At 39.0% G+C, this 26,814-nt stretch overlaps 2 protein-coding genes across 6 annotated transcripts in view; one reads left to right on the plus strand and one right to left on the minus strand.

Annotated features, from left to right (window-relative positions):
- Positions 1 to 7,817, plus strand: part of LOC149162864 (uncharacterized) — a 60,541-nt gene extending 52,724 nt beyond the window's left edge. The window contains exons 2-3 of the mRNA XM_089437618.1: positions 5,627 to 6,947; positions 7,070 to 7,817. Of these exons, the coding sequence (XP_089293744.1) occupies positions 5,627 to 6,947; positions 7,070 to 7,273 (1,525 nt within the window). The 3' untranslated portion in view covers positions 7,274 to 7,817. The remainder of the gene's footprint in view (positions 1 to 5,626; positions 6,948 to 7,069) is intronic.
- Positions 1 to 26,814, minus strand: part of LOC149162863 (putative cinnamyl alcohol dehydrogenase 1) — a 378,702-nt gene that overhangs the window by 150,595 nt on the left and 201,293 nt on the right. For all 5 annotated transcript variants that reach the window (XM_089437416.1, XM_089437415.1, XM_089437418.1 and 2 more), the window contains 2 exons: positions 10,199 to 10,484; positions 9,928 to 10,078 (listed from right to left, as the gene is read on the minus strand). In XM_089437416.1, coding sequence (XP_089293542.1) covers positions 9,928 to 10,078; positions 10,199 to 10,484 — 437 coding nt within the window. The remainder of the gene's footprint in view (positions 1 to 9,927; positions 10,079 to 10,198; positions 10,485 to 26,814) is intronic.

Raw genomic sequence — 26,814 nt, forward strand, 5'->3', positions numbered from 1 at the left:
TTGACCAAGGGATCTTCAAGGCCTTGGGCCTAGGGTTTGATCTTTAAACCCTAGCTTTATCTCTGTTTCATTACAGTAGTCAAATCAGTAATAATTAAGCCCTAAAATCACATGTTTAATGGTCAAAATAACATAAAATTGTAAAATCTAAATTTTCATGAGTTTTGGTCACTTGGGCATCTTAGATCTAGCCTAGATCTAATTTTATGCTTGATGGAATTTACTGCATAAGTGAGAATTTCAGCCTTGAAATTTCTGAAGCATACCCTTAATAAGGGTCAAAAATTTTGAATTTTCAGTTTCCGGCAAAATTTTACTATTTTTGGGCATTGTCCTTTGTATTGTTAGCTCGTTAATCTGTCATTAGTTTACTGCTGTAATAAACATATTAGTTCTGAAATTTTCTGAGTCATACTCTCTAAAATACCTAAAAATTGAATTTTTCAAGTTTCAGTGCATTTTTGCTATTTTTGGGCATACTGGTCATTAATTCTTGGCATCAATGGTTTGTTGATTTGTGTTTATTCGCTGCTGTAATTAAAAAAATCAGATCTAAAATATCACTGAATACATCATCACAAAGTGGGCTTAACGGGTTAGTTTTCATTTGATGGTCATCAGAAAATTTTGTGTTTCATGTGTTGGGCAACTTTCATGATTTGAAGTAGTTTCCTTACTATTGTCATAACATTAACAAAGTCTGAAATTTCTGAGTGTTATTGCTGACCTAAATTGTCATAAATCTGAAATTGGCTTATATCATCTTGGTCTCAAAGGTTGTCTAACTTTGCACTCAAAATTTGAAGTTAATCTTGTTGATTAATAGAGTTAACTTGGGCTTTTAAGTTTAAATTGGCATAATATCTTGTGTTGATAATCATTGGTGGATAAGTTGATTTACTTAAGCATCTTGTGGATTGACCTATCATTGAATTTTGCACTTGTATTCGTTAGCATCTGTCTTGTTTAAGATTGTCAAGTACTCTTGTAATAAGTTGATTCTCACCAAATACTTAAGTAACTTAAACAATCTTAACTCAAGATAAATTACACTCGTCATCTTGCATTAAGCATCCTAGATCTAGCTTGCATTAATAATTTACCTCCTAGCATAAGCTAGGTTGATAGAAATATAGGGCAACACTTCTCATCTAGCTTGAGGGCCTTGGCAACTCTTTAGTGGTTAACATGATGACCTTGCAGTCGTCAGAGCCACAACCTTTGCAACACCGAAGGCACCAGGTGATAGGAGCACAACAGAAGGTATCGTTAATCAGCCCTAGCCTGCTTCCTATTGGCCTCCTTCCCACAACCTACCTTGGAGCCCAACTTCAAAATAGTTAAGGGAAGGTTACATTTAGGTTAGGCATTTAACTAAAAATAACCAAGATCACTGCATCACGCATAGATCCTACGACTTGCACATCATATAGGTTAGTAAATCATTTCAAGCAGCAGGTGTCCATTCGATCATTTGTTTCCAATTTACTATAAGCAAGAATTTGTGACTCCATTAAAGCACTAGTCTCATACTTTAAAATCTAAATCAATAAATCTTGCTCTAATTTAACCAAGTGTCTAGGCCACTCATCCGTGTCTCTCAGGCAAGTTGGTCCCCAACTTGTCTTCTTTCACTTCATCTCATAGGGACTACCCCCATAGTCTACTGTTGGTAGATAGCTAAAACGAAGTTGGCGGGGATCAGAGTGACAACCCCCGCTCTGAGTGGTTGTCGCAGGTGCCTGTGTAATCCAGGCGACAACAGGACCAATGCCTTGGCTTTATCAGCTCTAACTGAAAGGATGCTCCAACACCCTACACAAGCTCCAACCTACCCTAGCACTACCCTGCCACCCTGAAGTGTTCTCAGGCTCCAACTTGAAGGAGACTCTACTCTCCGCCTTGCACCACCCTGCCACCCTGTTAGCAAGTTGCCACTTGCCTTGAAGGCTCCAACCTTCAATTCACCATAGCAGACCACGTTTCACAATTTTCAGACTGGATCCACCTGTGCCTAATAACAAATTGCGATACAAATTCTGCTCAACAATCAATCTGCTTCTACTCAAAAATATCAACCCTAGCTTCATAAAAACTTAGTTAACTTCTGCGTAAGTTACATCAACCTGTCATTAAACATCCAGCCATATATAACCCTGGTTCAACAAGCAAATTAGAAGCACTATAAACCTTGACACTCATCAGCTGCCCACATAGGCCAATAACACTGCTCAACAGTTTCTGTCAAAACCTAACTCAACAATAGTTGCATCTCGCTGGTCAAACATTGAATCCACTTTGTCTTTCTGTCTACAAATAACAACAAATTAATAATCTCACTGCAACATATATACTCTTACTGTCAGTCCTCTAGCAGCATCGACAACTCTATTTTTTTAAGACATCAGCAGCAATCATTTTAGAAAGACACCAGCTTCAATCATCAATATGCTAACATTAGCCCTAACAGAACATTCAACCTCTGGCAGCATAATCTAGTTGATACACTTTGGTAGTACTCTGAGCTCAGTTGCTCAAATACATCAGGTCATCAATATGAACCTTGGGCCAGCAAGTACTTCGAGTTCTAGCAAACCCTCGCAGCATAGAGATAGGACTCTCAGATGAAATCACTGTAACAATAGCAGACTTGTTACAGGAGTTCTGTCCTTCAGCATAAAATATTCAAGCAATATGATATATTTGAATATCATCTTCAGCATCAATGCTCAGAACAACAATGAACTACTGCTCTCAGACCCATCAATGTACACACTCCTAACTTCTGGACTTTGTCTGCAAGTTATACATTACAAGTGTTCTGCCCTAAAGTTGCCTCTGATTGCAACACCCCTGATGTTACTGTCAGATGGTGCTACTATGGCCCAATACTATAACAAACTTGACCTTTAAAAAGGTCTTCAAACTCCTGAAATGGCCCACAATTTAGCAGTACAAGGAACAAAAGTTTGCTACATTGATGCTAAACGTGTCACAGAGAATCAGAGAAGGGCAGCTTTGAGATTTACCTCCAAGTGGACAAACTTCAAATTCAGAATTGTTGTACGGACAAGTCATACCTCTGATTGCAACTGAGCAGGTCCAAACAATCTTCACACCAATAAGTCTGAGAGACTGCTCCTTTATTGCCTTGACCTTACCTTGAAAATGCAATTTTACCTAAAGAAGAATATGATTGTGTCACTATATAGAAGACCTCTTCTGAACTTTCTTTGGATCACTGGAATGTATTCTAATGCTGCCTTCAACCAGACTTTGAATTTGATAGATCTTTTGGCAATGTATCATAGGTTTATGTCTGGTTTGAAAAGCAACTTTTGCTCAGCCACAGTCACTCCAAATTTCAACTTTATGAAGAATCTAAAGTAGCCCAAACGTACCTAAAGTCTCAAAACAAAGGCACAGATATACTCCATAATAACACTGAAGTTACGTCATTAAAATTACTGCAGATCAAATGCTAAAGGTGGCTGTTAAGAGGGGTCAAATAAGTCTCAGAGAAGATCCTTATCAGTCAAAAACCATCTCAGATATATTCCTCAATTAACCTCAAATCAGCACATTCAGATATGTCTCTGGAATAGGGTCAAAATCACTGTCTTTCAGAAGTCTACGCAACAAGCTTCAGATCATACATCAAAAAAAAAGACCAGCAAATGATGCCACAGAACTTCAGAGAATAAGGTGCCAAAAATATCAGAAAGAAGCTTCAGAATATATCCATACAGGATCGTAACTGATCTCATTCACACTGGCACAAAAGGATATGCTTAAACAACCTTCAGATGTACATGTGATAGCCCTAGAATAATCCGCAACAGACCTCAAGAGTTCTCTGGATTAGGCTCAGAATTCTGTGATAAAGTAACCTTTGAAATGCACTGATATAACCCTCAAACTGCTCCAGAGATATATCTTATTGCAGATGCCTGAATTCCTTCACACAGAACCTTAGAATAGACCCTTAAAGATAACGAATTTTCCTTCAAGAATCTGCTACAGAAGTGTGCTCAGAACAGGCCTTAAGACCAGGGTTGCAGGAATCGCCCCCCCCCCCCCCGGATCCTAACCCGGAACCGCGACCCGTGCGGAAGCGTTCCGGAATCGACAAAGGAATCGCGATTCCGATTTTTAGGTTGCGCGCTTCCGCATTTTTGAAACGACTCCTGCCAAATGAGGTTGCGGCCCCCCGGAATCGCGCTTCGGCATGCGGTTCGGGCATGAGGTGGCGCCACGCAACCTGCCCGGAAGCGCACGCCACCCGCACGCCACCCGGGCGCAACCCGCACGCAACCCGCGGATATCAAATTTCTTTTTTAATTTCATTTAAAATCTAACTTAACTAAGCATGAGGGGGTGGGTTAGGGGTGGGTTAGGGTCACTTTAGGGTGAGTTTAGAAAAGAATAAAGCCCCCATTCTCTTCTCATTTTCTCACTTTGAGTTTATGAGAGTTGGAGAAGAGAAGAGAGGAGAGGAGAAGAGAAGAGAGGAAAGGAGAGGAGAAGAGAGGAGAGCTTGGAGGAGTGAAGAAGGAGGAGCTAGGAGAAGGAGGAGGAGCTTGGAGCAAGAGCTTGGAGGACTTCATCTACAAGAGCTAAAGAGGTAAGTTCAAACCCCAAACTCCCTTGTTTTTTTGAAAAAAAAATTGTATTTTTCTCCTCCCTCTCCTACTCTTTCCCATTGTTTCTACTTGCTCCTTTATTTACAGGTTGTCCACCACCTATATCCATATTCCAAGATGGTGTTCTTTTGGCTTCTATGTATCATTCCACTCTTGGTTTTAATGATGGCAAGGGTGAGGAATAGAGGGGAAGAGGAAGGGGATGAACTTGGTGACCCAATGTATGATGAGGAGGAAGGGTTTGAAGAGGAAGGGGATGAACTTGAAGGGGACACTGAAGCACAAGATGGGAAAGGTACATCAAATCCCTTGTGGAACTATGTGACCAAACTTGAAGGGGGAAAGGGTGGTGGATCTTACAAATTTTTGTGCCCTCATGGTTGTCATGGAGGAAAACCATATACGGGTTCATATACCCGTCTGAGGAGGCATCTTTGTGGGGTGCTGGACAGTGATGAAAAAAAGGGTTCTGTGGGGGTAACCATTTGCCCAAACATTTCAAGTGAACAAAGAGAAAAATACATCCAAATTGAGATGGCTGCACAACGAAAAAACAAGAAACAAAAAACTCATTCTGAATCAAGTGCAACCTCTAAATTTGGTAGTTGCCCATCTCCTCATGGTACTTTTGCAACCTCTGGAGGTAGAAAAACAATAGGGGATTTCCTTAATGTTGCTGGGAGGGATGATGTGGATGGAAAGATAGTCCGTTTTCTTTGTGCTTGCGGTGTACCATTCAATGTGCTTCGCTCTCCCTATTGGCATGAAATGGTAAAGGCCATCAATGAAGCCCCAAAAGGATACAAGGCCCCCAACTATGAGAAAGCTAGAACAGTGTTATTAGAAAGAGAAAAAGCTAAGGTTCAAAGAGCTTTGACACGTTTTACACATGAGTGGGTGGATTCTGGGGTATCCATTGTATCAGATGGGTGGACAAATATTAGAAACCAACATTTGATAAATGTTCTTGGTGTTTCTTCTAGTGGTGCAGTATTTATTGCATCTCATGACTCCTCCTCCATCAGTGCAACTGCACCAAACATTGCAGATCTCCTATTGAAATCAATCAAAGATGTTGGTCCGAATAATGTGGTTCAAGTGATCACAGATAATGCAGCAAATTGTAAGTTAGCAAGAAAAATTATTGAGCGTACTCATCCACACATCTTTTGGTCTGGGTGCCTGGTTCACACATTGAACCTTTTGATGCATGATATTGTGAAACACAAAGATTGTGGGTGGATTGCTGAGGTTTACAGGAAAGGGAAGCAGCTCATTAAATTCATCACAGGGCATACAAGGGTAAACTACTTCTATGGCACTTACTCCAAGTTGCAATTGCTTAAAATTGCAAAGACAAGATTTGCTAGTTATTACCTCACCTTTAGGCGGCTAGTGAGGGTGAGACAAGCTTTAACTAATCTGGTGTGTGCTGAAACATGGGATGAAATTAACACTGACACAGATGGTGCTAATGAAGTCAAGGACACTGTTCTTGACAGTTACTTTTGGTCACAGGTTAAATATGTTTTGCAATTCACCAAACCAATTTATTACATGATCAAGTTTGCAGATTCAGATCGACCAGTAATTGGGGAGGTGTATGAGCAAATGGATAGCATGTTGGGGCAGATTAAAGACATTGTTGAGCCTAGAGATACCACCTTGTACAATTATATTCGTGAAGAGGTGGAAAAACGATGGGATATGCTAAATGTTCCATTGCATGCATTAGCATATGTTTTGACACCTAAATACTATCATCCATCATGGCTTTCAAAACCAGCACCTGGGGGGGGAGTCAGGAAAAAACCACACCAAGATAAAGAGGTTCACGAAAAATATATGGCTGCATTGAGTAGATTAATCCCTGATAATGAGGAGGCTGCATTGGTACGGAGACAGGTGAGCAACTATACGAGCAACACTGGTCCATTTGGGAGCATGCATGCAATTGAAGATCGAGAGCATTTTTCTGCTCTTGAGTGGTGGAACATGCATGGAGGGCCTACTCCACTTCTACAGAGTTTGGCATTGCGGGTGCTATCACAGGTGGTAAACACTTCTTCTGCAGAGAGGTGTTGGAGCTCTTATTCTTTCATCCACAGTGTTAAAAGGAACAGGTTGAATTTAGACCGGGCAGAGAGCTTGGTTTATGTTCATTACAACTTGCGATTGTTGTCCCATTACTGTGAAGATGCAAAGTCTAATAAAGACTTGTTGACTTGGGACAAGAATCCAGAGGAGCCCAATTTGGAGGATGGAGTGTTGCGACTAGAGCAATTAGAGGATTCTCTTATCCAGGTATGTCCATTGTGGTATGAATTTTCCAATTTTCCCTTATAAAGCATTTCTCTAATTCATGTTTTTAATTTTTTTGTTAACTAGTGTTTTTTTTTTTGCATGAATTTTTTGAGCGATTCTAGGATGATGACACGGGTGTTGATATGCCACAACCCCCACCCCCATCTGGTCCCTTGGTTTCTAGGTTCCATGGTTCAACACCAACGGCAGGGGGTTCTTCTTCATCAGTTCCAGTGCCACGACTTACACAGGGACCATCTTCTTCATTGCCACCACGTGGAGGCCCGCCATCACGTTCTATTCGTGGTGGAAGGAGGAGAGATTAGTAGATATATTCACAATCTACTTCTTTTTGTCATAGATTACTCATTAGACTTGTAGACTTGTGAATTTGAATTTTGAACCTTTTTGGCTTGGCGGTGACCAAGTGACATATTTTGTAAACATTATTATTTGAATTTTGGACATGACAAATGTTGACAGTTGCTCACTTGCTAGATAAATCATAATATGCTCTATGTTTTATGTTTTATAATATGCTTAAATGTTTTATGTTTTATAATATGCTTAAAAATTTGATGTATGTTTGTAATAGCTAGAATATAGATGATTGTTGTACATACTAGTAACTACAATGGAATCATGGATGCCATATCTATCTTGATTTATGCAAAAATATGCATGTTTTCATGTCTTCTACAATTAATTTGGTATTTGGGATGTTTGTTTTGAGTATAAATGCAAAAAAATATAAAAAAATATATATATATATAGCAGACGCTTCCGCGGACGCTTCGCTTCCTAGATTTTTGGAAAATGACGCTTCCGCGCTCCGCGCTTCCGCTTCGCTCCCGCTTCGTGCAACATTGCTTAAGACAGTTAAAATTAACCTGCAGTCAACCTTAGAAGAAGACCAAACTCTGCTATGAAAAGCAACTACAGTTTGCAAAGAGTAGAGAAAATTCCAGATCACCAAGAATAAGCCCAAAAGAATAGAGAAAATTCCGTAGACAGAGGGGCCTCAGGAAGGGCAAGAAAGGCCTCAGAGCAAGGGCTGCTCTGCGTCCTTAAATAAGCCCTTGTTCATCCTGAAACAACTCAAGAACTTGACCTCAGAGGGGATGAAATTCAACCTCTGAGGTAGCCTCAGAACAGCCCAAAATTCCACAGATCCGACCTCAGACGAGAAACAACCGAAATTTACTTCAACGAGCTCTGGTTTTTGCCACAGACCTAGTGCGAATTCAACCTTAGTTCAGCCTCAAACATAGCTGCAGAGATCTGTCATAAACCCAATGAAGAACCCTCCACAAAAACAAATGAACAGACCCGAAACCTTCTTCCAACCTTGGCCTTGTTCAGCTGTGCATGATAATCCTAGGCGGCAGAGAAATCATGAAGAATAGGCAAGTAAGAATGATTCTGTGGAGGAAACCAAGCACCATATATATGGTAAACGAGGTGGCTTTTAGGGAGGGCCGACATGATTGGATGGAGGGAACCAACCGTTCAAAAAAAAATAATTTTGAATTTTCAAAATTTAATTTTGGAGCCAAATTTTAAATCCCTTTGAAGCCAACTTAATCTCCATAATTCTCTGCTGAACATTTGATATAATAATAACATAGAATTGATCAAAGGGTTTTCCCCACATTGGGGTTTTTCCCTGGCATCTGCCAAATCCGGTGTCCTCTTGTCTTGGCTTGTCTTCTACATTTTATTTTAGGTTCTATCTACAGTTACTATCAATGTGATTTATGGTTAATGTGATTGCTATTGGAAACTAATTTGGAAAATTGTCATTGGGCTGCTTAAAGTACATTTAAGTAATTGTGTTAAGCATAGAACATACCATTGTTAACTAAATTTAACAGTGTGAAGGGCTAATAGGTCCATAATTATTTTAGAAATTTCTTGAGAGTAAATGTAACCAATAAACCAATCATCATGCAGGCCTTATCCTTTCATTTTTTGGGACCTCAACCAAATTCCGGGGCACAAACTTGAAACAAGAATATCTGTTCAACCTTCAGGAGTTACGAAGAGTGCCACATACCGTTGGAATCAGCACAACGAGGAGAATCAGATGATGATGGTCTCATGATCAGAATCACTATCCTTTACATCCATTTTCATGAACAAGAGTGGGGCATCTAGGGCTTTCCAGGGCTACTTGTCATTTGGAGTTTCCAATCAATACAAACCATGACATATATTAAGAGCATTCAAAGACGATGTTGGCATCAATGACAACATCATTCAACATCCTTAACTTGCTAAACATACCTAGTTGGTGGTGGTATTGGGTAGCTACATATGAGACCTTGACTTGATTATGTCTTGCCTAGGAATTCCTTAAGGCTACTATGGAAGCCTCTCTTGTGTAGGATCCATCTTCACTAGAAAAAGGGAAGTTGTTCCCTAGATGACAGTGGTAACGCTCGCATATTACACTAGTCTTAGCACCTTGTGAAGGCTTTGCACTAAGGTGCTAGATTTTGTAATAACAATTCCTAACAAGAATAATGAAACTTGTTTGATACACACACACAACACCCCTGTACATCATTTTTTGTAATAACAATTCCTAACGAGAATAATGAAACTTGCTTGATACACACACTACACCCATGTACATCATTTTGAAGCACAATGATAGAAAATGATATCTCATTTTCTGACCCTTTTTTTCTCTTTACATATTATCCATATTTTGCTTTAACACATAAATTTCCCTTCATGTAACTCATATTTCAATCACAATAGAACACATTGTCATGCTTCCACTTTCTTCAACGTCAACAATGAAACTCCAAATGATGCTATGTGCAATCAGTCATGACAGAATTAGGTTGAACTTCACTCACGTAATACATGGAAAGATGCAGAACATAATGTGTTTACAACGATTGAAATTAGACTTTCTTATCAAATCGATTGAAAATTAAGATAACAGAGGTGCCTGCTGGAATTGACTTACCAATAATAAGATTGGCAGGATGGATCTTGATTTCACTAGGGAAACCTACAATTACAAACACTCCTGAAGTCTTCAAAAGTGGCATATAAAGATCAATTGGGTGGTCCCCTGAAGCAGTGTCAATGATGAAATCAAGGGTCTTTGAAGAAGCCTGCAATTTATAAAATATCGGATCAAGAAAAGACTTTAGTTTTCTGCAACTCAGCACAATGTTCTTTGGACATGATACCTTTGCAATTAAAAAAAATGAAGTGTGATGTCAGAACTTTACCTCTATCTGCTGTTTATCAGATGACAATAAAAATTTATCTGCTCCAAGAATGCTCAATGCTTCATCCTTCTTTGATGCAGATGTGCTCAAAATTGTTACATTCAGTCCAAAAGCCTTACCAAATTTTACTGCCATATGACCAAGACCTCCTAGCCCAATTACTCCAAGAGACTTGCCTGCATGATTCATGTGATGACGAATCATAGGGCTGTAAACAGTAATTCCTGCACAGAGCAAAGGTGCAGCTGAAGCCAGTGGTAGATTGTCTGGTATCTTAAAGCAGTACCTGGTTCAAAATTTCAAACATCAAACTTCTGCTTCTCCGACATCGAAAAGTAATTCATAAATCATTACACATGACAACAACTTAAAGTGTTATCATTAAACTACATTAATATAGCAGCAAGATGGATCCCAAAAGTATCAAATTAGAACTGAAAAAGGTTGCTTGGAAAGAATATGAAAATATATTCCATCAAACTATTATATAAGCTTAAAGAAAAACATGAACATGGAAATCCAAACTTACTGACAAAAACCACACGAGGGCTCCACACCAATTGAACTGAGTGGAAAAAATCACACTAAGAGCACATGTAGGTTCCCCATCAATCAAATTGAGTGGATAAAAATGCAGGAAGCTCGAAAACTTATGTAGTGAGCTTACAGTTGAACATCTTGTGTATTAATTTAGGATTTTATATAATTAAACATATTAGAGTTATATAGTTAAAAATGGTTATCTAGACCATAGACCTAAGTTGCACGAAACGTTGAAACGTTTCGGAGTTTCCAAAATGAGTACGTTTAAAAACATCACCTCCCAAAAGTGGAAACGTCTGCCAAAACATCCTATATGTTGATTTGGGGTAGCATCGGATGTGCTCTAGCCATGAAAATTGGTGGAGAGACTAAAGAGCATGAGATATCCAAGACCCAGAAATCGTTTTGGAAAATTGCACCCAGATGAAAAGTTATTAAAATAATTAATATTTTTAATAAGGTCCTAAGTCTAAACTTAGGAAAATAATATTAATGGATATTAATAAAGATAAGGAGGAGAAGCTTCTAAGAGACGTAAATCAAGTCTATTTTAATCTTAACCGTTGATTAGGAACTTAATCTCGGCCATTGATTCATCAACAGGAAAAGTATAAGAGAAGGCTTGAGGGTCAGTTAGAAATATATTGAGGGAGCCCAGTCAGTTCTATTTCTGGAGCGGGGTTTGCTGAGAAATTCGAACTATAGGTCTGGATTGCAGCGTGAGGTAGCAAGTACGGAACAGAGAGGCAGGAACACTGTCAGAAGATCAGTGCAGAGATCAGAGAGGCAGATGCAGAGCCTCTCAGGCAGACGCAGAGGTAGCAGGACTGCGCAGTCACTAGAGGGCCTGCGTGGGTGACACAGAGAAGCCCAGTGTTGATGCAGAGAGGCAGGAGCTGACGCAGAGGGTCTGGGAGCTGCGCAGAGGCCAGCAAGTCTGACGCTGAGTCTGGAGGAGGTGTTGGAGAATTTATCTCAATTGGTTAAGCCAATTTGGCACCCAGTTGTACTCAAGAATAGATAATTAATAAAATCCTCCTCTGTTGCACCGGTTTTCCCGCATTGGGTTTTTCCAGGGACATTTGTCCAAAAATAACTGTGTTGATGTGTTTGGTTTTTGTGCATGTATTTGTTTATGTTCTATGTTGTGATATCTGCAGTAGAGTTTATTTTAATATTTACTAAAGTGATTTCATAAATAACTTATTGAAGAATAAGTAGGAAAAATAAATCAGTTGCTGTAGTAATAGAATTTTCACATGGTATTAGAGCAAGGAATCAGAGACATGAAGGGAAAATCAATTATGGGTCGAGATCATGATGCAAAGGCATCAACATTAGGAGACCCATGCAGATTTTCGGAAAATTGCACAAGGGATAGAAATCTTGATTTCTTTATGTTGGCTTCTAGATTGGAAGAAGAAGTTGCTTGTGTAACAAGTTCGACATCATCTGAGGTATGGTATATAGACAGCAGAGCCTCCTTGCATATGACAGGAATCTGGGAATGTTTCTTTGAGAATCAGGAGGAGAGGATGAATTTTCAGATCACCATGGGGAACAAGGCAAAGTGTACTCCAGTAGGAAAGGGGACCATAGTGTTTCAAACAGAAATGGGAGGGCGATTCCGGGCCACCAATGTGTTGCATGTGCCAGGACTAGGGATGAACTTACTATCCGTATCACAACTTCAAAGCAAGGGCTACGACATTTTCTTCATCAAGGAGAAAGTGTACGTCAAACACCCAAGCTGGAAAAAGAAAGTGCAAATCGGAATCAAGAGTAACAGGTTGTACAGGTTACAGCTAGAATCACTAGTGGCACTAATAGGCAGTCATGGGGACAAGGATCTGAATGAACTATGGCATAGAAGAATGGGACATTTGCACCATGGGGCTCTGAGAATCCTCAGGAAAACTATAACAGGGGTTCCAGATCTTAGTACAGAAAGAGATGATGTATGTAGAGGATGTGCTATGGGCAAGTATGCCAAAGCAACATTTCCTAGAAGTAAAAACAGTGCCAAGAGTGTACTAGGATTGATACACTCAGATATCTGTGGACCAATGTCCGCTAAAGCTCTTAGTGGTGCCGAATACTTCGTCACCTTCATCAATAACCACTCCAGGAAAACTTGGATTTATTTTCTGAAAACCAAGGATCAGGTTTTTTGTCGATTCAAAGAGTTCAAGGCTCTGGTGGAGAATCTGACTGGAAAGAAAATAAAAGTTTTGCGCTCAGGGAGAATATGTCAACAAGGACTTCACAGAATTTTGTGCTAGGGAGGGGATCAGAAGAGAGTTCCGTACAATCCAGAGCAGAATGGAGTAGTAGAAAGGAAGAACCAGACTATCGTGGAAGCAGCCAGGGCCATGATGTATGATCAAGATATGCCAAAATTCCTGTGGGTAGAAGCATGCAACACGGCAATCTATGTTCAGAATACAACTCCTCATCGGGCATTGGGCAAGATTACTCCAGACAAAGTCTTCACATGGGAGACACCTGAAGTCAGTCATTTCAAGATATTTGGGAGCTTAGCATACTGCCACATACCTGAGGAAAAAAGGAAGAAGCTGGATAAAACTGCAGAGAAAGGATATCTAGTGGGATATAGCAAGAACGCTAAGGCATACAGAATCTCTCTTCCAAGGAGCAAAAAGGTAGTAGTTCGACGAGATGTGAAGTTCATGGAGGATAGGGCCTTCAGAAAATCTCAAGATGAGATGTTGGTCAAACCACTTCAACCAACGGAAGACAAGAATTCTTCCTCAGATCAAGAAGAATCACATGAGGAGGAGCTAACAGAAGCACCTGCTACCAGAGGAAGAACGAGCAGGGAAATTTGTCAGATTCTTGCGAGATGCAGAGGATTTCATTGGTGCACCAAGAAACAATAAAAGGGAGCGAAAATAGCTAGATAGATATCAAGCATTAGTAGCTCAGGATGGGGAGCCTGCCAAGTTTCAGGGGGCTGCTCAACATCAAGTTTGGTTGGATGCGATGGTGGAGGAATACAACTCTATAATGATGAACGATGTCTAGGACGTAGTGCCGAGTCCTCAAGACAGATCGATGGTAGGTTCGAGATGGATCTACAAGATTAAATATGCTGCAAATGACAGTGTGGAAAAATACAAAGCCAGGTTTGTGGCTAAGGGATATGCTCAGAAGGAAGGAATTGACTACGAAGAGACCTTCGCCCTAATAGCCAGGTATACATCTATTAGAACCGTGATATCTCTTGCAGCACAGATAGGATGGGAGATTCATCAAATGGATGTCAAAATGGCATTCATGAACAGGGTGATAGAAGAGGAGGTATACATTGAACAACCAAAAGGCTTTGAGACACATGAGAAGTCATCTCATGTATGTAGGTTGAAGAAAGCCTTGTATGCGCTAAAACAGGCACCTAGAGCATGGTATGGTCGAATAGATAGCTACTTGTAGAAGATGGGGTTTGTCAAGAGTGACGCAGATCCAAATCTCTACTATCTGGTTGTAGAGAATGAGCCTCTAAGCCTAGTATTATATGTGGAAGATCTCTTCCTAACAGGATCGTCCAGGCTCATTGGGGACTGCAAGAAGAATCTAGCCACATAATTTGACATGAAGGATTTGGGACAAATGCATTATTTCCTGGGGTGGAAGTTTGGCAGCAAAAGGGGGAGATCTTCCTTGGACAACGAAGATATGCTACATAAATTAGGAAGAGATTCAGGATGCAGGATTGTAGACCCATGGCTACTCCAATGATCACCATCTGGAAGAAAAATGATGCATCAGAAGACAAGGATGTTGATCCCACCTTATACAGGTGTTGACCTCTACTGGTCAACTTCCCATGCAGTACACCCTCTTTTCTTGGCAGAAAGGGGTAGCACCTGAACGACGTGTCCGTGCAAGCCTACAGTCATCAGCAGCTTGATCATTTCAATTGTAAACCCAGTCTGCATGTATGAATTGTAAATAATCTAAGCAGATCAGAGTCATGTATGTAAAATTGCCTAGGTGGACCTAACTTTCTATGATAATCTATGTCCCGGAAGGTTTTTCGTCTCACCGATCCATGGATCGGCAGAGTTTTCCTTCAAACTTGACCCCAAAGCCGGGATGGATTTTGTCATTAGAACTTTAGGAGAATCCTAGTGTGTTAATATGCTAGATTATAGTTGTGTCGCAGAACTGGGTGATTTATGAGGGTCTGTGTTAAGTGGGCTTGTCCCCTTGAGATGTAAGTTGTAAAAGTCATGATGTAATGTGTCTTGAGGGTCGAAAAATGTTTTAAATCCCCTCGTGAGTCCTAAGTCCTAGGTCCTGGGTGATGTTTCCAAAGGTTTAGTTCGATGATCCATTTAAAAAATGAAATAAAATAATAAAATAAATAAAAAATTTAAAAAAAATAAAAAATAATAAAAAAAAATTTAAAAAATAATAATAAAATAATAAATAATAAAAAAATTAAAAATTTAAAAAAAATGAAATAAATAAAAAATAATAAAAAAAATTTAAAAAATTTAAAAAATAATAATAAAATAATAAATAATAAAAAATTTAAAAATTTAAAAAATAATAATAAAATAATAAATAATAAAAAAAAAAAATTTAAAAATTTAATAAAAAAATAATAAAAAATTTAAAAATTTAAAAATTTTAAAAATGAAATAAATAAAAAATAATAATAAATTTAAAAATTTAATAAAAAATAAAAAAAAAAATTTAAAAATTTTAAAATTTTAAAAATGAAATAAATAAAAAATAATAAAAAATTTAAAAATTTAAAAATTTAAAAAATAATAATATTTTAAGTGAATAAATCGACGGATGAGATCAATAGATGTCTTAATCTTCATCAACGGTCTAGATCATTTCTACATGGATCATTCGAACTAGCCGTTGGGATCATTTCCTTTATATAGGGTCTTAGGTGGTCATTTCAGATTGATTCGATCTGTGAGTCTAAGACTGAAGAAGCTCTCTTGTAAATCTGTTTCTGGTTAATAAAGGAAGACTTTGGGGTCCATATCTTGCTGGTGTTACTTTCTTGGAATGCTGTGAGATCATTTCATTTTTTGCATATGTTATTTTCAGCCATTAATATTAGCTTCTTATAGAGTATTGTGAGCACAGGTATCTTGTTCACTTGCTGGGGTTTGGGTGCTGTTAGGGTTTCTGAAGTAATGGCAGGTATCTCCATTACTGTTTGAGATCTAGCAGCATTTTTGCCCTCTTTGTTGACGGTTGTTTTGAGCTGTGCAGAAAACATTTTCTGAAGGAATTTTGTGGGCGTTCGGGGAAGTTCTCGGCTGAACCAGCCAACTCCCGCAAGCATTTTTTGCTGAGCCCAGTTGGATTTGATCCTGGGTCTATCATTCGGTTTATTTATTTGATTTGCATGAGAAATTTTCTGAAGTTCTTCATAGTGACAAATCTGAAATTTTCGTTTCGTTAAAATATTTCCGTTCTTATTGCTGAATCTGGCTGTTAAGGGGCCAAATCTGTAAATTAATCAGTTGTCTTAGGGTTTCAATTTTCTCTGATCTAGGGTTTCAAATTTTTTGCTTTATGCAGTTTTTATCAGGGTTTAGGGTTTTTAGGTTTCATTTTATCACATAAAAAATTTGGAAAATCATTTTTGCCAGTTTCAGTTGTTTTTCATGTTATATCTTAAGATCTGAATTTTTCAAGTCGAGATGCAAATATGATATCTAGTTAATGGTCTAGGATTCTCGTGGTGGTTTAAAGCATTTATCTTTTTTCAAAATTCTCAGTCGCTGGATATCGTTTGGTTATGTGATTTCGCTGATACCTTTTGATGACAAATGATTGTTGTTCACGGTTTATTTTTCTATATCTAACAAGTAATCATTTTAACAATAATCTCTTAAGGCACTGGTCTGCTCAAATAATCAAATCATTTTAGTGCTTTTTATATCGTATCTCGTGTCTCCCAACCAACTGGTCGACAGTTGGTCTCATCATCTCACAGGGACTACCCCCCTTAGCCGCGGGAGACAGGCTTAAACGGAGGGATCGGGGATCAGAGTGACAGCCCCCGGTCTGAGCGTTGTCGTGTCAATCCGCGCGACAACATTTTTTGGCGCCGTTGCCGGGGAAATTGTTTTCTCGGCGTTTCAACGACAATCATCCTTCTCATTCCTTATCTTTTCATCTGGCCCGGCAATGCCAACATTTTTTGGCGCCGTTGCCCGGGATAGAGTTTTTCTGTCCTTGGTGTTTCAACGACTTTTCATCATTCATCGTTCATCTTTTTATCATTCATTTGAGCCGGCAACGCCAACATTTTTTGGCGCCGTTGCCGGGGACAGAGTTTTTCTGTTCCTAGAGTTTCATCGACATTCACCTTATCATCTTTCTCATCTCTCATTTTGAGCTGGCAAATTCAACCTTTTGGGTTATCATTTGGATCTTTTATTGCTTTATTTTTCGCCATATCAGTAGCATCTCTTCGGTCTGTTTTTTGTTTGGGTGGCGACTCCACTTTCTCATTTTTCCCAGACAAGAAGCTTTCCTCATATCTGCTTGTGGTTACTTTTTGGATCCTAGAATCAGATTCATTGTTCAAGTGGCGACTCCACTTCTCTCATCTCTTAATTTTCTTGAGCAGAAATCTCTTTCTATCATCCATTGGATCCTTCATTGTTCATCATGGATTATTCATTTAAACCATGTCATTTTACTGATAATCTCCATGATCTTCCGAAAGAGGCCGTTGGTAAATTATTTAAGTTCTCGGGTGGTGATTCGGTCACTGTTGAACAGCATTTAAACAGGTTTACTTGTGTAATGATCTTATATTGTAGATTTCCTCAATATAATCATGAAGATTTCAAGATGCGTCTATTTGTCCATTCTTTAGAGGGTGATGCCTTGAATTGGTTTAATAATTTTCCTAATGATTTTTTCACTTCTTTACAAGACATTCTCAATGCTTTTAAAGATAGATATGATAGTCCAAACAGCTTGCCTTCTGCCTCTAAAATTGTGCAACAGAATGAAAGTAATTTGATAAGAGGTCCAGCTGAAAGATCCCAAGACGATTCATCATGTCAGAATGTGTCATCCACCGGAAATATTGCAGATCAAGTTCATGATAGTGAAAAATCAAGGACAAATGACAATGAAAGGGAAGAGCAAAAGCAAATTTTACGAAATCTAATGATGTTGGTAAGGAATATGGAAATCAACCAAACTAATTATGTCAATGATGTGAAAACTTTATGCGCCCACCTGGAAAAACGTAATAGGGAGATTGAGGTCACGCAAAGTCACCATGCTAGAGAAATTGAGGCCATGAAAACTAAATATGAAACAGAAATTGGAAACATGCATAGCAAGATGTCAGTCTTAGAGGAAAATATGGTGACCATGAAAGCTGATCATGATAAGGAAATTGACTCTATGCAAAACAAGTTATTAACTATGGATGAGGAAATGACTATCATAACGTTCAATCATAACAATCAGTTGGCTGACATGCAAGCGAATCATGAAGAAAAAATAAATTTCATGCAACATTGCTTGATGGACATAAAAGAAAAGAATGATAAAGTAATAAAACACATGCAAGAGCACCATGCCATACAAATCAGTGCTATAAGGGATGAATGCTCTAGACAGATAAATGCCATTAGAATACAGGTTCAAAGGTTTCAACAATTGGAAGATAAGAGAAACCAGCAAACATCAACAGATCAGGGGTCTTCTCATTTGCTGCAACAAGATTCATCTTATTATTGGGAGGTTGTTGATTCGATTGAAAGATGGTTGATTGAGGGTGATCCAGATAGACTTAAGAATGATAAAGATCAGATGCAAGATGAAGAAAGACATAGCACGCATATCTTACATACTTCATCTGATAGCTTTGAAACAGAAAGTACCAGGTCATCAGTAATTCAACCAGCCAGAAAGAAAAAGCGCAAGAGAAAGAAAATGAGAAGAAGATTTGACGCATCAGACGGCCGCAAGCAGCTTGATTTTCGGATAGGAAAGAGTCCTACCATATGCAAAATGGGACATGGCACATCCGACAAGCAGCCGACAGATTTGCCTGAAAGCAGACAAATGCTCAGTATGCACTATATTGAACACATCTGATGCCGTAGGGCATCCTTTGTATCGTATTTCTAACCCTACTCCTTGTTTTTTCCGCATTTTCGTTTCTGCTTTAGATAGTTAATAAATGAAGAGCTTGTATCTTTATTGTGCTTAATGTATATGATGATTTTGGATGGACGCTACTTATTTTTGTGTTGTATGGATGCAGATTCTGGATTCTCACATTCCTGCAAGCAGCAACGTGTCCCCAAGTAGAGCCAGATGTTGACCTCTACTGGTCAACTTCCCATGCAGTACACCCTCTTTTCTTGGCAGAAAGGGGTAGCACCTGAACGACGTGTCCGTGCAAGCCTACAGTCATCAGCAGCTTGATCATTTCAATTGTAAACCCAGTCTGCATGTATGAATTGTAAATAATCTAAGCAGATCAGAGTCATGTATGTAAAATTGCCTAGGTGGACCTAACTTTCTATGATAATCTATGTCCCGGAAGGTTTTTCGTCTCACCGATCCATGGATCGGCAGAGTTTTCCTTCAAACTTGACCCCAAAGCCGGGATGGATTTTGTCATTAGAACTTTAGGAGAATCCTAGTGTGTTAATATGCTAGATTATAGTTGTGTCGCAGAACTGGGTGATTTATGAGGGTCTGTGTTAAGTGGGCTTGTCCCCTTGAGATGTAAGTTGTAAAAGTCATGATGTAATGTGTCTTGAGGGTCGAAAAATGTTTTAAATCCCCTCGTGAGTCCTAAGTCCTAGGTCCTGGGTGATGTTTCCAAAGGTTTAGTTCGATGATCCATTTAAAAAATGAAATAAAATAATAAAATAAATAAAAAATTTAAAAAAAATAAAAAAAAATAAAAAAAAATTTAAAAAATAATAATAAAATAATAAATAATAAAAAAATTAAAAATTTAAAAAAAATGAAATAAATAAAAAATAATAAAAAAAATTTAAAAAATTTAAAAAATAATAATAAAATAATAAATAATAAAAAATTTAAAAATTTAAAAAATAATAATAAAATAATAAATAATAAAAAAAAAAATTTAAAAATTTAATAAAAAAATAATAAAAAATTTAAAAATTTAAAAATTTTAAAAATGAAATAAATAAAAAATAATAATAAATTTAAAAATTTAATAAAAAATAAAAAAAAAATTTAAAAAATTTAAAAATTTTAAAAATGAAATAAATAAAAAATAATAAAAAATTTAAAAATTTAAAAATTTAAAAAATAATAATATTTTAAGTGAATAAATCGACGGATGAGATCAAGAGATGTCTTAATCTTCATCAACGGTCTAGATCATTTCTACATGGATCATTCGAACTAGCCGTTGGGATCATTTCCTTTATATAGGGTCTTAGGTGGTCATTTCAGATTGATTCGATCTGTGAGTCTAAGACTGAAGAAGCTCTCTTGTAAATCTGTTTCTGGTTAATAAAGGAAGACTTTGGGGTCCATATCTTGCTGGTGTTACTTTCTTGGAATGCTGTGAGATCATTTCATTTTTTGCATATGTTATTTTCAGCCATTAATATTAGCTTCTTATAGAGTATTGTGAGCACAGGTATCTTGTTCACTTGCTGGGGTTTGGGTGCTGTTAGGGTTTCTGAAGTAATGGCAGGTATCTCCATTACTGTTTGAGATCTAGCAGCATTTTTGCCCTCTTTGTTGACGGTTGTTTTGAGCTGTGCAGAAAACATTTTCTGAAGGAATTTTGTGGGCGTTCGGGGAAGTTCTCGGCTGAACCAGCCAACTCCCGCAAGCATTTTTTGCTGAGCCCAGTTGGATTTGATCCTGGGTCTATCATTCGGTTTATTTATTTGATTTGCATGAGAAATTTTCTGAAGTTCTTCATAGTGACAAATCTGAAATTTTCGTTTCGTTAAAATATTTCCGTTCTTATTGCTGAATCTGGCTGTTAAGGGGCCAAATCTGTAAATTAATCAGTTGTCTTAGGGTTTCAATTTTCTCTGATCTAGGGTTTCAAATTTTTTGCTTTATGCAGTTTTTATCAGGGTTTAGGGTTTTTAGGTTTCATTTTATCACATAAAAAATTTGGAAAATCATTTTTGCCAGTTTCAGTTGTTTTTCATGTTATATCTTAAGATCTGAATTTTTCAAGTCGAGATGCAAATATGATATCTAGTTAATGGTCTAGGATTCTCGTGGTGGTTTAAAGCATTTATCTTTTTTCAAAATTCTCAGTCGCTGGATATTGTTTGGTTATGTGATTTCGCTGATACCTTTTGATGACAAATGATTGTTGTTCACGGTTTATTTTTCTATATCTAACAAGTAATCATTTTAACAATAATCTCTTAAGGCACTGGTCTGCTCAAATAATCAAATCATTTTAGTGCTTTTTATATTGTATCTCGTGTCTCCCAACCAACTGGTCGACAGTTGGTCTCATCATCTCACAGGGACTACCCCCCTTAGCCGCGGGAGACAGGCTTAAACGGAGGGATCGGGGATCAGAGTGACAGCCCCCGGTCTGAGCGTTGTCGTGTCAATCCGCGCGACAACAACAGGCAACTCATAGGGTCCGTGATGTATCTGGTCAATACTAGGCCAGACATTTGTTACACTCTCAACACCCTCAGTCAGTTCATGGTGGAACCAAAGGGGGTGCACTGGGCAACAACCAAACATGTTCTCAGATATATACAGGGAACAGTTGATTATGGACTCTTGTACACCAGGAGTAAGGATATCAGATTGAGTGGATTTATTGATGCAGATTGGGCTCGAAGTTCAGTGGATCGGAAAAGTACCTCTGGGTACTGTTTCAAGATTGGATCGGGAATCACTGCCTAGTGCAATAGGAAACAGAAGTTCGTAGCTCTGAGCTCAGCTGAAGCAGAATATATGGCGGCAAGCACAGCTTCGTGCGAAGCCATATGGCTTAGAAAACGGCTTGTTAACCTATTCAGAAGAAAGATGGAGGCGACCAGGATCATGTGTGATAATCAGAATTGCATCAACCTCTCTGAAAATCCAGTATTTCACGATCGGTCAAAGCACATTGATATTCAATGTCACTTTGTCAGAGACTGTGTCCAACGAGGAGCTGTACAGTTGAGCTACACTCCTACAGGAGAACAAGTGGTAGACATCCTTACCAAGGCCTTTGGAAGAACCAAGTTTGATTATTTCAGGGAGAAGATGGGGATGATAAAGAACCCATTTCAGTAGCATAAATGGGTATGTTGTTGCAGTGCAGTAGCAGTTGGTAGTAGCACGATGCAGCATTATGAGAAGGGGTTGCAGTGCAGATGCAGTGTTGGGAAGAAGGACCAGCAGCAACAAAGATGCAGTGCAACTCAGTGTTGGGAAGAAGGACCAGCAGTAGCACGAATGCAGAGGGAGCTGCAGTACAGATGTAGCAGCGGCCGTGATAGAGCCATGGTAGCAGTACAGGATGCAGCAATGCAGAGGATGATGGACCGGGAGGCCTAGCATCAGCACAGGTACTGGTGCCGTATAATCAGAGTGATACTCAATGTGGAGTATTACTAGAGCACATTCCTCGCTAAGAGGGAGTGTTGATTTGGGCTAGCATTAGATGTGCTCTAGCCATGAAAATTGGTGGAGAGACTAAAGAGCATGAGATCTCCAAGACCCATAAATCATTTTGGAAAATTCTATCCGGATGAAAAGTTATTAAAATAATTAATATTTTTAAGGAGGTCCTAAGTCTAAACTTAGGAAAATAAAAATATTAATGGGTATTAATAAAGATAAGGATGAGAAGCTTCTAAGAGACGAAGATCAAGTCTATTTTAATCTTAGCCGTTGATTAGGGACTTAATCTCGGTTGTTGATTCATCAACAGGAAAAGTATAAGAGAAGGCTTGAGGGTCAGTTGGAAATATACTGAGGGAGACCAGTCAATTCAATTTCTGGAGCGGGGTTTGCTGAGAAATTCGAAGTAGAGGTTTGGATTGTAGCATGAGGTAGAGAGTGCAGAACAGAGAGGCAGGAACAGTACCAGACAATCAGCGTAGAGATGACCAGAGAGGCAGACGTAGAGGCAGCAGGATTGCGCAGTAATTAGAGGGCCTACAAGGGTGACGCAGAGAGGCGCAGTGCTGACACAACGAGGCAGGAGCTGATGCAGAGGGTCTGGGAGTTGCGCACAGGCCAGCAAGTCTGACGCCGAGTCTGGAGGAGGTGCTGGAGAATTTATCTCTGTTGGGTAAGCTAGTTTGGCACCCAATTGTACTGAAGAATATCTGATTAATAAAATACTCCTCTGCTGCACCGGTTTTCCCGCATTGGGTTTTTCCGGGGGCATTTGTCCAAAAATAACTGTGTTGATGTGTTTGGTTTTTATGCATGTATTTGTTCCTGTTCTATGGTGTGATATTTGCAATAGAGTTTATTTTAATATTTACTGAAGTGATTTTGTAAATAACTTATTAAAGAATAAGTAGGAAAAATAAATCAGTTGCTGCAGTAATAGAATTTTCACATTATATGTATATATATATATATATATATATACATATATATGAATAACATATTATCTTGCAAGAAAAAAGGGAATAAGTCCCATAGATGACAATTTAGAAGGAAAAACTGTGAAAATTTGCTGCAATAATTGATTTATTTCTCCTACTTATTTATGATAAGTTATTTACCAATACTTCAGTAAATACCAAAATAAATTCAGTTGCAGACTTCACAAACTAGAACTGAAAATTAAACGGCAAGAGAAACATCAGCATATGAACAATCACATTGACACACTTGTTTTTGGACAATCGTCCCCGGAAAAACCCAATGTGGGAAAACCAGTGCAGCAGATCTGAGGATTCTTATTATTGGCAGTAAATATCTGAATACAATCTAGGATGCTCATCTAGCAATCCTTTACAAAGAAAATACAGGCAAAAAATCTGAGTGAGTTTTACCTCACTTCACATGCCAGAGTTCAGACTGATCTGACACAAGACTGGCTAACCCTGGTTATTTCTCCGTCACCTTCTCTGCCCTCTGCGTCAGCTCTCCTGGTTGTTCTGGCAGTTCCCGGTAGTTTCGACTGTTCCGACAGTTCTGGATTCTGCGTGACAGACAAATTTTCTGCTCTGCGCTGGCCCTTCTGGCTCTGCGTCAACTCTCTCGGCTACTGCGTTGCTTCTCTGCAAGCTCTCTCTGCCTCTCTGTTCTATATTTTCCGGAAATTCCTTCTCCCAAATTCTCTCTACCCCTAAGCTGCAAGATCTCCCCAATCGATTTTCCTCCTGAGCACTTTTCACCTCAGAAAATAGATTTCCTCAATCTCTTTGTATGTTTCCAAATGAACCCCAAGCCTCCATTTTATACTTTTCCAATTGAGTCTTCAACGGCCGAGATTAAGTCTCTAATCAACGACTAAGATTAAAAGACGACTTGATCTGTCTTCTAGATCATTCTCACCCATATTTTGATTAATACCCATTAATATTTCAATTTCCCTGAGTTTAGACTTAGGAACTCCATTAAAAATATTAGTTATTTTAATAAAATACAATCCGCGTGGAATTTCACCGAACGGTTTTTAGGTTCTTTAGAACTCATGTGCCTTAGCATCTCCACCAATTTTCAAGGCAAGAGCACTTCCGATGCTACCAAAAATTAACACTCCCTCTTAGCGAAGAAGGTGCTCTAGCAACAATGACCACCTTCATGCTTCTCTGTTTCTGAAGCATCTCCTTTCTCCACTGCTGCTGCCACCAACATTGTGCTACTGCTGCTACAATATTTCTGCCCATGACACTGCCACTGCCACTACTGCATCTGTACTACAGCTCCCTCTCAAACACTGCGTCATTCTATTGAAAGGGATTTTCCAACATACCCATCTGTTCCTGAAATTGAACAAACTTGGCTTTTCCTAGAGCCTTGGTGAGTATGTCTGCCACCTGATTTCCTGTGGGAGTGTACTCCAACTGTAACACTCCACACTAAACACAGTCTCTGATAAAGTGACAGTGAATATCGATGTGTTTGGAGTGATCATGAAATACTGGATTTTCAGAGCTTGATACAACTCTGATTATCACAAAAGATACTTGTCACTTCCATCCTTCTCCTAAATAGATTTATAAGCAGTTTCCTAAGCCATATAACTTCACATGTTGCTTTGCGAGCTGACATATACTCAGCGTCACAGAGCTCAAAGCTACAGACTTCTGCTTCCTATTGCACTAGGAGGTCATCCCCGATCCAATACCGAAGCAATACCCAGTGGTACATTTCATGTCTATTAAACTTCCTACCCAATCTGCATCAATGAATCCACTCAATTCGATATCATTGCCCTTGGTGTATCTTAATCCAAAATTTACTATTCCATGCACATACCTGAGAATGTGCTTTGTTGTTGCCCAATGCGCCCTTTTTGGTTCCACCATGCACTGAATAAGGATGTTGACAGCATAACACAAGTCTGGCTTGGTGTTGACCAGATACATAAGTGACCCAATGAGTTGTCTGTATAAGGTGGGGTCCACTTCCTTGTCTCCCGAAGCATCTATTTTCTTCCAATTGGTAATCATAGGTGTAGCCATAGGTCGACAATCCCGCATTCTAAATCTTTTCAGAATTTCTAATGCATATCTTCCTTGGCCAAGGAAGATCTCACCATCCTGCTGCCAAACTTCCAATCCCAGAAAATAGTGCATTAACCCCAAATCCTTCATATCAAACTCAGTTTCCAGGTTCTTCTTACAATCCTCTATGAGTCTGGATGATCCTGTCAAAAATAGATCATCCACATACAATACCAGAATCAACAGCTCACCTTCTACCAGGAGATAATAAAGATTGGGATCGACATCGCTCTTGATGAATCCTAACTGCTGTAAGTAGCTATCAATTCGACCATACCAAGCTTTGGGTGCTTGTTTTAGCCCGTACAAGGCTTTCTTCAACCTGCACACGTGAGTTCTCTTTTCATGTGTTTCGAAACCTTCTAGTTGTTCGATATATACCTGTTCTTCTCTCACCCCAGTCAAGAACATTGTTTTTGACATCCATTTGTTGAATCTCCCATCCCATTTGTGCTGCAAGGGATAGAATGGATCTGATAGAGGTATATCAAGCTACTGGGGCAAATGTTTCCTAATAGTTTATTCCTTCCTTTTGCACATACCCTTTTGCGACAAACCTAACCTTGTACTTATCTACGCTGCCATCTGCAGCATACTTGATCTTGTAGATCCATCTCAAACCTACAACTGATCTATTCTCTGGTCTTGGTGCAATTTCTCAGACATCATTTGTCATGATAGAACTGTACTCTTCTACCATGGCATCCACCCATACCTGATGTTGTACGACTTCTTGAAAACTAGAGGGTTCTTCGACTTGAGGTACCAATGCTTGGTACCTGTTAGGTTGTCTATGTTGCCTTTTCTCGACTCTAGGAGCTCCAACGAATTCCTCTGTGTCCCTCAAAGTCTGTCGTACTTCTCGGCTAGGTCTTCCATTGGTGGTGGAGGTTCCATCTGTTCCTATTCCTGTACCCACTGTGACACTCCTGGCTCCTCTTCTCTTGAGGAGATGCTAGCACTGGTTACCGTGCTTGAACCAGATGCTTGTCTTCCTACCAGATCTAATCCCTGTTGCTAGACTAGAGGAGCATCCTCATCTTGTTTTTCAAATGGCATCTCACGAGATTTCCCGAAGGCTCTATCTTCCATGAACTTCGCATCCCGCCTTACTACAATCTTTCTACTGCTCGGAATGTAGATCTGATATGCCTTTGAAGTCTCACTATAACCTACTAGATACCCAACTTCAGCAGTCTGCTCTAACTTGCTCCATCCTAATGTGTTGGAGCCTTATTGCTCTTCGTTGTACCATATCCCGGATAAAGTGGTACCTGATATCAATGTGCTTAGAGCGGTCATGGAACACGGGATTCTCTAATAGGCAAATCACACTCTGGTTATCACAGAAGATCACGATGGTATCCAGCGCGTGCTCAAATA

This window comes from Pinus tabuliformis, chromosome 5_2 (assembly GCF_031772625.1).
Source record: "Pinus tabuliformis cultivar Carrire ecotype Pingquan chromosome 5_2, CPIR1, whole genome shotgun sequence".
NCBI classification, from domain to species: Eukaryota; Viridiplantae; Streptophyta; class Pinopsida; order Pinales; family Pinaceae; genus Pinus; species Pinus tabuliformis.